A 12,624-nucleotide genomic window follows, 5' to 3' on the forward strand; every position below is an offset into this window, starting at 1 on the left:
CAACTAACTCATCCTAGCCAGGGCTTTGTCAAGCTAGGCCTTAAAAACCTCTAAGGATGGAGATTCCACCACTTCCCTAGGTAACGCATTCCAGTGCTTCACCACCCTCCTAGTGAAATAGTTTTTCCTAATATCCAACCTAGACCTCCCCCACTGCAATTTGAGACCATTGCTCCTTGTTCTGTTATCTGCCACCACTGAGAACAGCCTAGATCCATCCTCTTTGGAACCCCCTTTCAGGTGGTTGAAGGCTGCTATCAAATCCCCCTTCACTCTTCTCTTCTGCAGACTAAATAAGCCCAGTTCCCTCAGCCTCTCCTCATAAGTCATGTACCCCAGCCCCCTAGTCATTTTTGTTGCCCTATGCTGGGCTCTCTCCAATTTTTCCACATCCCTTCTGTAATGGGGGCCTCAAAACTGGACACAATACTCCAGATGTAGCCTCACCAGTGCCAAATAGAGGGGAATAATCACTTCCCTCAATCTGCTGGCAATGCTCCTAATAATGCAGCCCAATATACCATTAGCCTTCTTGGCAACAAGGGCACACTGTTGACTCATGTACAGCTTCTCGTCCACTGTAATCGCCAGGTCCTTTTCTGTGGACTGCTGCTTAGCCGTCGGGCGCCAGCCTGTAGCAGCGCATGGGATTCCTCCATCCTAAGTGCAAGACTCTGCACTTGTCCTTGTTGAACCTCATCACATTTCTTTTGGCTCAATCCTCCAATTTCTCTAAGTCCCTCTGGACCCTATCCCTACTCTCTAGCATATCTACCTCTCCCCCCAGCTTAGTGTCATCTACACGCTTGCTGAGGAGGGCAATCCATACCATCACCCAGATCATTAATGAACAAAACTGGCCCTAGGGCACGCTGCTTGATACCGGCTGCCAACTAGACATCGAGCTGTTGATCACTACCCGTTGAGCCCAACGATCTAGCCAGCTTTCTATCCACTGTATAGTCCATTCATCCAATCCATACTTCTTTAACTTGCTGGCAAGAATACTGTGGGAGACTGTATCAAAAGTTTTGCTAAACCGAAGGTATCTCATATCCACTGCTTTCTCCATATCCACAGAGCCAGTTATCTCATTGTAGAAGGCAATCAGGTTGGTTAGGCATAACTTGCCCTTGTGAATCCATGTTAACTGTTCCTGATCACCTTCTTCTCCAAGTGTGTCAAAATGTACTTGCTTATTGCAGCAGAGTTATACTTGCTTTCCAGTTAGTACCTTTCATGGGTAACTGTGCTGCACTATTTGCATGATTACACTATTAAGCTTCCATGGCTAGATACTGTTTGGAGTAAAACAGGTGTCTGATCCCACAGCTCATGTACTATGGAACTTAATTTGGAGAGGCTTCCCCACTTGTAGGTTGAGAAATTGATCTATTTGATAACTGCCATCAGATAGCTCTTTGATAAAGATGGCAGTTGCTGAGGAAGCAAGTGTTATTGCTTTAGCTAGAACAGAAGTGTCAGTCATTCTAGTAATGGGAGATAATATTGTAATCACAGGGTTTAAGGCTAGAGGATCCACCAGATCATCTGGTCTGACCTCCGGTCTATCACAGACCACCACTCAGCACCTGCACACAACCCAAAAACTGAATAGTTTGGTCCGATTTACAACCTTGTGGAGACTAGATTATGTGCCACAGGCAGAGAACAGGAAGGACAGAGGTACACCAAGCCACAATGCCAGGGAAATGATTAAGTGAGATATATACCCAAATAATCCTGGCAAGTGACCTGCTCCCATACATTGCAGAGCAAGGCAACCTTCTCCTGCTTCCCTCCCCCCACAGGTCAGTGTCAATCTGATCAGGGGAACATTCCTTTCTAACCTCACATACTGTGATCAGCTAGACCCTGAGAATGGGAGCAAGAACCAGCCAGCCAAGCAGAGAGAACGCTCATCAGTGCTACTTCAGAGCCCTGGCCCTCCCCATCAAGCATCCCATCCCCAGTGTCCCCTGATGCTTCAGAGGAAGCAAATAAAAAACAAAAAATCCTCTCCAGAATACATTGGGGATTTGTGTAGAGGGAAGGAAAGATATATATATCTCTTGATCCCAGCTGAAACTCTGCAGCATGAGTTTAGGAACAAAACAAACCGGAAGTGAGCCTAGGGCTGTTGATTCCCCATCCCCAATCACTAGCAATGACTGACAGGGTTCCTGGGGTTTTTTTTGGTTTTTAAAAAACCCCCACACCCAAACAAACCTCTCTCTCTACCACTGCTTTATAACGGTGGTTCGTATTTCAGTACTATTTTAGACTGGCAGAGAGTCAGCTAAGAGTAGACTATTCCACCATGTGTTCAGAAGCGACTTATATAATAGCCGCAGTCACCAATAGCTCAAATTAGTTACAGAACTGCTTTGAATGCATTTGTTTCTCAAGGTGAAGCAAGATGCTTGTGCAAGCAGACAGCAGTGTAGTGCAGCTAGTCCTTGATCAGAACTTGCTGCTGTTCTGGTGTGGAGACGGGAATTCCTCATGCTCTCTCAGACTCTAGTGCAGGTGACATTGTTCATGGTGCATTCCTAGCAGGGGGAAAAAATATAAAATTGACTGAAACTTCTGAACTATCACACCAGAATTTTATGAGTCTAAGTAGGGCAAGGATGTTTGTCATTTCTCAGAGTCAAGGGTGTTTATTTAGTGCCCATCACTAGAATATTCATGTTAACAGAAAAAGAACCCAGACATTTCTTGCCTCCAAGAACTCTTTAGTGCTAGCGGATCACTAAATATACTCTACTTCTCTGCCTAGTGCACTTGAACAGCAGGCCTTATCTTCCCCTAGCTTCCTGTTCATCATGTAGCAGCTAGTACAGTGATACAGCCCATAGGTGCTGGAACTAGGGGTGCTGCTGCATCCCCTGGCTTTAAGTGGTTTCCATTATATACCGGGTTACAGTTTGGTTCATTGCATCTCAGCACCTGCACTATAGAAGTTGTTCCAGCACCCTGATACAGACCTTATTTTTGGTCTCTTTAGGGCTTCCCCACCAGTTTTATTTCAAGTGAAGCTTCCCTACGCTGTATATTCCTCCCTTGTTCACCATCATAAGTCACAGCAGCATTTAGTTTGTACTTTTCTATTTCAAAAGAATTTAGTGCCCAGATGAGCGTTTAAAAAAAAATAAAAAGATTGAACTCACCACAACCATCTTCCCATCCACCAGCGCTCTCTTGATTGTGGTCTGTTTGCCATCCCACTTCTGCACCTGAGTCAGAGAGCCACTGTCCACAGTTACAGTGCTCTGCCAAAAGAAGAGAAGTAAATGGACCCCGGGATATTCTGATGGGACACTTTCAGTCTCTCCTGTTGCAGCTATCTACTTCAAATAAATTAATTGGGCCACCACGGGAGACTCACTCTGTTGTCAGAGTACTTAGGGCACTCACCTGAGAGGTGGGAGATGCCCGTACAAATTCCTTCTTCTCAGGCCAGGTGAATGTGGGGGATTTAAACTGAAGTCTCCCACATCCCTAACCACTGGGCTGAGGAAGGCTGCCACCACCACCTCCACCTCCTGCAAACCATTCTGGCCGGGTTCCAGCTGTGGGCTGCAAGCAGGAGATAGGCGCCCAATTCTGTGAGAGGGAGGGACCTTACACCACACCCCTCTCATTGTCATCTCCCATTGGCTAGCTTAGGCAGTTCACTGCCTAGCATGCCAGTTTCTGTGGATCCAGGTCTAATGTCTGCGGATCATTCTGCAGGTGCCCGTCTCTGCTCATGCATTGTATAATGAGCCTAGGTACCTAACTCAGGCTTTGTGAATCTCAGGGATTTTCTGGTTGCCTAGACATTAGACCTGGATCCGCAAAGAGACTTAGATGTTGCAATGCCTTAGACCTTAGAAGAGAGGTGGGATTTAGTTTGTGGGTACATGATTGCCCTAGAGTCAGCCAGAAGAGACAGCCATGGGGACTGGGAAGGAAGAAAGTCACATCAAGACAAAAATAATCATAAGCAAGAAAGGGCACAAAGCCAGGTGTCCTTTGCAGGAGGATTAGCCTGAAGGATTAGCCCTCACCATGGTTTTCCTGTCATCTACTGTGGTTTCTTCAAACTCTTCTCCCAGCTTGAAGGAGATCTTGGTGTTTTTAAAGGTGCTCTCTGTCTTGATGGTTATTATATCCCCATTGATGCTGATGATCACACTGGGCTTGTCCAGGCTGCCAAGTTTCCTACTAGTAAAACCCACCCCTTGAAAAAGAAAAGCAAAAGTTAACCACTTGGATTTTACATGCACATCCAGAAGGGACACATAGCTCACTGGAACTTGCTGAACAGGTCTGTGGATGTATGAGAAGTCATCTCACTAACACTTGAGTGGGCTCTAGGTGGAGTACAAAGGAGGACACTGAGATTAGCAGAAATATAGAAAGGGGGAAAAATCTATGAGGTAAAAAACTGTTATTTTTATGGTCACTTTTGAAATTGACACAGCCACTAGATTAAAGTGTGCTTATAATGCTAGGTCACTGCTAGAGCCAAACCCCAGCTACTGAATTTAAATCCTTATCCAAAACTTTCTAAGTCTTCAGGGATATTTGTTCGGGGCAACATACCTGGGTATCAGCTATTCACATAGTTACATTAGGGCCCTCATAACTTTTATTGAGTATTATTTTATTATTTTATTGGTATTAGCAAGCATTAACCCACAGGTTCCACAAGCAACTCATTCAAAGTACTGATAGTCAAGAAAGCATTATCAGTAGATAACAGCCCCAGGAAGATTCAAACAGTATCTCCCCTGAATCGTTACCTAGAAAGAAATTTGTGAAATATGAAGAAAAGCCAGGAACTATGTTCTATTATCCCAAATCCAAATAAGCATCAGCAATCTAAAGTGAAGCAACCATGAGTAGAAAACTAAATTGAGTAAATAAATAGAATTAAATACATTCTCAGAATCATTGGAGAGAGATTTCTTGCTTGAATTCCAGTACATGCCTTACCCAGTTCTTTCATATAGCTGTCAGTTTTCACTAGAAAAGAGTTTCCAGGCTCCTAAAAATAACTTACACATGATACAGACAATGGTTGATACTATTACTAAGCAAAGAAGAAATTACTCTCACTAGAAGACCTGAAGCTATTATGAGCTACATAAGCTCAATGGCTTCCTTTTAAAGGTGCCCTGAACATGTGATACTCAGCGACATCCAATCAGGAGAGGCAATGCAAAGACACCAATCATTTCCTTTTTCTTTCTTTTAGCATAAACCTAAAATCCTTACAGCTGGCAGAGTACACAAGGAAAGTTGTTCAGTAAAGGATGGTAGTCCCAAAGGTAGCTTCTAAGCCCTGGTCTACACTAGGACTTTAGGTCGAATTTAGCAGCGTTAAATCGATGAAAACCTGCACCCGTCCACACGATGAAGCCCTTTATTTCGACTTAAAGGGCTCTTAAAATCGATTTCCTTACTCCACCTCTGACAAGTGGATTAGCGCTTAAATCAGCCTTGCCGGCTTGAATTTGGGGTACTGTGGACACAATTCGACGGTATTGGCCTCCGGGAGCTATCCCAGAGTGCTCCATTGTGACCGCTCTGGACAGCACTCTCAACTCAGATGCACTGGCCAGGTAGACAGGAAAAGAACCGCGAACTTTTGAATCTCATTTCCTGTTTGGCCAGCGTGGCAAGCTGCAGGTGACCATGCAGAGCTCATCAGCAGAAGTGACCATGATGGAGTCCCAGAATCGCAAAAGAGCTCCAGCATGGACTGAACGGGAGGTACGGGATCTGATCGCTGTACGGGGAGAGGAATCTGTGCTATCAGAACTCCGTTCCAGTTTTCAAAATGCCAAAACCCTTGTCAAAATCTCCCAGGGCATGAAGGACAGAGGCCATAACAGAGACCCGAAGCAGTGCCGCGTGAAACTGAAGGAGCTGAGGCAAGCCTACCAGAAAACCAGAGAGGCGAACGGCCGCTCCGGGTCAGAGCTCCAAACATGCCGCTTCTATGATGAGCTGTATGCCATTTTAGGGGGTTCAGCCACGTTGTTTGATTCCTTCAATGGAGATGGAGGCAACACGGAAGCAGGTTTTGGGGATGAAGAAGATGATGATGAGGAGGAGGAGGAGGTTGTAGCTAGCTCACAGCAAGCAAGCGGAGAAACCGGTTTTCCCGACAGCCAGGAAGTGTTTCTCACCCTGGACCTGGAGCCAGTACCCCCCGAACCCACCCAAGGCTGCCTCCTGGACCTGGCAGGTGGAGAAGGGACCTCTGGTGAGTGTACCTTTTAAAATACTATACATGGTTTAAAAGCAAGCATGTGAAAGGATTAATTTGCCCTGGCATTCGCGGCTCTCCTGGATGTACTCCCAAAGCCTTTGCAAAAGGTTTCTGGGGAGGGCAGCCTTATTGCATCCTCCATGGTAGGACACTTTACCACTCCAGGCCAGTAACACGTACTCGGGAATCATTGTAGAACAAAGCATTGCAGTGTATGTTTGCTGGCGTTCAAACAACATCCATTCTTTATCTCTCTGTGTTATCCCCAGGAGAGTGAGAGATCATTCATGGTCACCTGGTTGAAATAGGGTGCTTTTCTTCAGGGGACACTCAGAGGAGCCCGTTCCTGCTGGACTGTTTGCCTATGGCTGAACAGAAATGTTCCCCGCTGTTAGCCACGGGGAGGAGGAGGGTTGAGGGGGTAGCCATGCGGTGGGAGGAGGCAAAATGCGACCTTGTAACGAAAGCACATGTGCTATGTATGTAATGTTAACAGCAAGGTTTACCCTGAAAGAGTGTAGCCACTGTTTTATAAAATGTGTCTTTTTAAATACCGCTGTCCCATTTTTTTTCTCCACCAGCTGCATGTGTTTCAATGATCACAGGATCTTCTCCTTCCCAGAGGCTAGTGAAGATTAGAAAGAAAAAAAAACACACTCGTGATGAAATGTTCTCTGAGCTCATGGTGTCCACCCACACTGACAGAGCACAGACGAATGCGTGGAGGCAAATAATGTCAGAGTGCAGGAAAGCACAAAATGACTGCGAGGAGAGGTGGCGGGCTGAAGAGAGTAAGTGGTGGGCTGAAGACAGGGCTGAAGCTCAAATGTGGCGGCAGTGTGATGAGAGGAGGCAGGATTCAATGCTGAGGCTGCTGGAGGACCAAACCAGTATGCCTCAGTGTATGGTTGAGCTGCAGCAAAGGCAGCTGGAGCACAGACTACCACTACAGCCCCTGTGTAACCAACCACCCTCCTCCCCAAGTTCCATAGCCTCCACACCCAGACACCCAAGAACGCGGTGGGGGGGCCTCCGGCCAACCAGCCACTCCACCACAGAGGATTGCCCAAAAAACAGAAGGCTGGCATTCCATAAATTTTAAAGTTGTAAACTTTTAAAGTGCTGTGTGGCATTTTCCTTCCCTCCTCCACCACCCCTCCTGGGCTACCTTGGTAGTCATCCCACTATTTGTGTGATGAATGAATAAAGAATGCATGAATGTGAAACAACAATGACTTTATTGCCTCTGCAAGCAGTGATCGAAGGGAGGAGGGGAGGGTGGTTAGCTTACAGGGAAGTAGAGTGAACCAAGGGGCAGGGGGTTTCATCAAGGAGAAACAAACAGAACTTTCACACCGTAGTCTGGCCAGTCATGAAACTGGTTTTCAAAGCTTCTCTGATGCGTACCACGCCCTCCTGTGCTCTTCTAACCGCCCCGGTGTCTGGCTCCGCGTAACCAGCAGCCAGGCGATTTGCCTCAACCTCCCACCCCACCATAAATGTCTCCCCCTTACTCTCACAGATATTGTGGAGCGCACAGCAAGCAGTAATAACAGTGGGAATATTGGTTTCGCTGAGGTCTAAGCGAGTCAGTAAATTGCGCCAGCGCGCCTTTAAACGTCCAAATGCACATTCTACCACCATTCTGCACTTGCTCAGCCTGTAGTTGAACAGCTCCTGACTACTGTCCAGGCTGCCTGTGTACGGCTTCATGAGCCATGGCATTAAGGGGTAGGCTGGGTCCCCAAGGATACAGATAGGCATTTCAACATCCCCAACAGTTATTTTCTGGTCTGGGAATAAAGTCCCTTCCTGCAGCTTTTGAAACAGACCAGAGTTCCTGAAGATGTGAGCGTCCTGTACCCTTCCCGGCCATCCCACGTTGATGTTGGTGAAACGTCCCTTGTGATCCACCAGAGCTTGCAGCACTATTGAAAAGTACCCCTTGCGGTTTATGTACTCACCGGCTTGGTGCTCCGGTGCCAAGATAGGGATATGGGTTCTGTCTATGGCCCCACCACAGTTAGGGAATCCCATTGCAGCAAAGCCATCCACTATGACCTGCACATTACCCAGGGTCACTACCCTTGATATCAGCAGATCTTTGATTGCGTGGGCTACTTGCATCACAGCAGCCCCCACAGTAGATTTGCCCACTCCAAATTGATTCCCAACTGACCGGTAACTGTCTGGTGTTGCAAGCTTCCACAGGGCTATCGCCACTCGCTTCTCAACTGTGAGGGCTGCTCTCATGTTGGTATTCATGCGCTTCAGGGCAGGGGAAATTAAGTCACAAAGTTCCATGAAAGTGCCCTTACGCATGCGAAAGTTTCGCAGCCACTGGGAATCGTCCCAGACCTGCAACACTATGCGGTCCCACCAGTCTGTGCTTGTTTCCCGAGCCCAGAATCGGCATTCCACAGCATGAACCTGCCCCATTAGCACTATGATGCATGCATTGGCAGGGCCCATGCTTTCAGAGAAATCCGTGTCCATGTCCTGATCACTCATGTGACCGCGCTGACGTCGCCTCCTCTCCCGGTATCGCTCTGCCAGGTTCTGGTGCTGCATATACTGCTGGATAATGTCTGTGGTGTTTAATGTGCTCCTAATTGCCAAAGTGAGCTGAGCGGCCTCCATGCTTGCCTTGGTATGGCATCCTCACAGAAAAAAGGCGCGGAACGATTGTCTGCCGTTGCTCTGACGGAGGGAGGGGCGACTGACGAAATGGCTTACAGGGTTGGCTTCAGGGAGCTAAAATCAACAAAGGGGGTGGCTTTACATCAAGGAGTATTTCAGGCAGGACTTCACGGAGGGTTCCAATAAGAAATGGTGCACCTAAGTTATTGTTCTTATTGGAACAAGGAGGTTAGTCTGGCCTCTGATTGATACATGGCTAGATTTACCTCGCTGCACCTTCTCTGTGAGTGACTGCAGTGTGACCTAGAGGAATGAGTCCCCTAGACGGGGGAGGGGGGGAAGCAAATGAGTACAAAACAAATCTGGTCTATTTCTTGTTTTGATCCACTCCATCTATCTTTTACATCTTTGGCTGGCAGCAGACGGTGCAGAAGGACTGCATGCCATCCACATCTCATGGCTGCTCGGCAGAAGATGGTACAATAGGACTGCTAGCCATCCTCATCTCTTGCCTGCCCGGTTGAAGATGATGCAATAGGACTGCTAGCAATCCGTATCGCCTGCCTGCTCACCATAAGATGGTTCAATAGGACTGACTGCAGGACTAAAGAGAATGACTTGATCAAGTCACTCCTAATTTAGTTCCTGTGCCCATGTCTGCCCAGGCGCTCCTGGCCGACGTGGCCAGGAGCACCTCGGACATGACGATGACGGCTACCAGTCCTATTGCACCCTCTGCTGCCACAAGGCAATGGGTTGCTGCTACTGTGTAGCAATGCAGTACCACGTCTGCCAGCACCCAGGAGACATACGGTGACAGTGAGCTGAGCGGGCTCCATGCTTGCCGTGGTATGGCGTCTGCACAGGTAACTCAGGAAAAAAGGCGCGAAACGATTGTCTGCCCTTGCTTTTATGGAGGGAGGGAGGGAACGGGGGCCTGACGATATGTACCCAGAACCACCCGCGACAATGTTTTAGCCCCATCAGGCATTGGGATCTCAACCCAGAATTCCAATGGGCAGTGGAGACTGCGGGAACTGTGGGATAGCTACCCACAGTGCAACGCTCCGGAAGTCGACTCTAGCCTCAGTACTGTGGAAACACTCCGCCGAGTTAATGCACTTAATGCATTTTCTGTGGGGACACACACACTCGAATATATAAAACCGATTTCTAAAAAAACGACTTCTATAAATTTGACCTAATTTCGTAGTGTAGACATACCCTAAATGAAATTGAGTTTTTTCAATCAGCTTTCCCAAATTAGAGAGGGATCATCTGTAAAGAGACCTGTCAGTTTGTGTAGACTAAAGAAGTCCCTTCCTGATGTGCCTGTGAGACCCACACAAGGCTTGATTACTGCCTGTGGTGATGCTTCCTGACTCCGAGCAAGTACTTCCCTTTAAACTGAGCAACTTCTGATTGCTCTCAAACCTGGCTCCATCAACATCTTATCTTCTCCCCGCCATGAGTACAGTGCTCAAACGTGAGCTGGGGGAAGTGGTGATTTACTTCACCTTTTTGTCAACTTTCCCCCCACCTAGATGCAGTGAAGAGGGCTGCTCTGTCATTACTACATATGACCCTCAATACCCACGTCCATTAAGAATTCTCCCAGTCACTCCAATTCATTCAAAAATTCTCTCCAATCCATTTCACCAGCAAGTCCTAGACCCTATGGGGAAGGGTTGGGGGGTCGCTCATTATTCAAGGATGGTTTGGGTTCCTTAAAACTCAGATGAGAAAGGCTGAGGTAGGAAGTATGCTAGGCAAGGCAGAGTGGTCAGACCAGACCAGACCAGAGTTGGTGAGATTTTTTTGACAAATAATTTATTTGCCAAAAATGCTCTTTTGGTCAACCCAAAACTGTTGGGTATTTGCCATGATTTCACTGAATAGTTCAGGCCAAAATAAAATTTTGTGGGGAAGTGAGTTGCCATAAACAAAGCAGTGGTGGGCACGGAGGGAGGGAGCAGCAACAGTAGCAGGAAACACCCAAGTTAAAGCTTTTAGGCTAGTGATTAGAGCACTCACCTGGGATGTAGGAAACCCAGGTTCAGTTCTCCACTCTGCCTGTTGTGGAAAGTGCCCTAATCACTTGGTTATAGCATAGTCTGGGGTAGGTCTCCCTCAGTGTCTCCTGTTGAAGGTGTTCTACTTTGCAGAAAATCCTTGACTAATCAGTGGACTAGAGAGAGTGAGAATCTCTCTTTTACCTAGCAGCCGGGGCATTCAGCGGGAGACTTTCTTGTTTCACCAGTTTTTTTGAAATTTACAGTTTAGGTTGAACCAATATTTTTTTTTGGAACGGGGTGGGTAAATGGACAAATCCCTTGGCTGTTGCAAACGGAGACTGGAGTCATAGTGTATCCAGAAAGATGACAGGTACTGATGTCTATGATGGTGGAGACAGAAACCATGAAGAGGCTGCTACTACTGTGGTCACAGTAGGGGAGGTAGTGGCAGATAGTACTGGGAGCTTAATTATGGGTGTTTGCTGCTGAGACTTGGAGCAACATCAGTGTCAAAACTCCCATTGACTTCAATGGGGACAGGATTTCATTCCTGCTGTCTTGTCAGTGGGTTGGTAGCCTCTCTGGTCAGGATGAAGAGGACTTATCTGCAGATGTGTGTGAGAGAGAGGGGAGGCTCTTGGTTCTATTATCTTTTTCAGTTGTGATGTTTATAGAATCATAGAACTGGAAGGGACCTTGAGAGGTCATCTAGTCCAGTCCCCTGCACTCAAGGCAGGACAAAGTATTATCTAGACCACCCCTTATAGGTGTTTGTCCAACCTGCTCTTAAAAATCCCCTATGATGGAGATTCTACAACCTCGTTAGGCAATTTATTCCAGTGCTTAACTACTCTGACAGTTAGGAAGTTTTTCCTAATCTCCAACCTAAACCGCCTTTGCTGCAGTTTAAACCCATTGCTTCTTGTCCTATCCTCAGAGGTTAAGAAAAATAATTTTTCTCCCTCCTCCTTGCAACAACCTTTTATGTACTTGAAAACTGTTATCATGTCCCCTCTCAGTCTTCTCTTCTCCAAACTAAACAAACCCCATTTTTTCAATCTTCCCTCATAGGTCATGTTTCCTAGACCTTTAATAATTTTTGTTGCTCCTCTCTGGACTTTCTCCAATTTGTCCACATCTTTCCTGAAATGTGGCATCCAGAACTGGACATGATACTCCAGTTGAGGCCTAATCAGAGCGGAAAAATTTCTTCTCGTGTCTTGCTTACAACACTTCTGCTAAAACATCCCAGAACGATGTTTGTTTTTGCAACAGCATTACACTGTTGACTCATATTTAGCTTGTGATCCACTCCGACCCTCAAATCCCTTTCCGCAGTACTCCTTCCTAGGCAGTCATTTCCCATTTTGTATGCGTGCAACTGATTGTTCCTTCCTAAGTGGAGTACTTTACATTTGTCCTTATTGAATGTCATCCTATTTACTTCAGACCATTTCTCAAGATCATTTTGAATTTTAATCCTATCCTCCAAAGTACTTGCAACTGTTCCCAGCTTGATATCGTTTGCAAACTTTATAAGCGTACTCTCTATGCCATTATATTGAACAGAACTGGACCCAGAACCGATCCCTGCGGGACCCCACTCCTTATGCCCTCCAGCATGACTGTGAACCACTGTGGGTCTCCTAGTGCAGGATCAAAGGCTGTACTGGAACCATACGAATGAAAGATGGATAAGAA

General features: G+C 46.7%; 1 protein-coding gene across 1 annotated transcript; it reads right to left on the minus strand.

The window, feature by feature from the left end:
• Positions 1-2,513: 2,513 nt before the first annotated feature.
• Positions 2,514-5,057, minus strand: LOC125632606 (myelin P2 protein-like). Its single transcript, XM_048841078.2, is given in 5 exon segments — positions 2,514-2,552; positions 3,174-3,275; positions 4,056-4,228; positions 4,987-5,009; positions 5,011-5,057. Coding segments are annotated over 5 exon segments (384 nt in total).
• Between the last annotated feature and the right edge of the window lie 7,567 nt (positions 5,058-12,624).

This window comes from Caretta caretta, chromosome 2, assembly GCF_965140235.1.
Source record: "Caretta caretta isolate rCarCar2 chromosome 2, rCarCar1.hap1, whole genome shotgun sequence".
In the NCBI taxonomy this organism is placed as follows: domain Eukaryota; kingdom Metazoa; phylum Chordata; order Testudines; family Cheloniidae; genus Caretta; species Caretta caretta.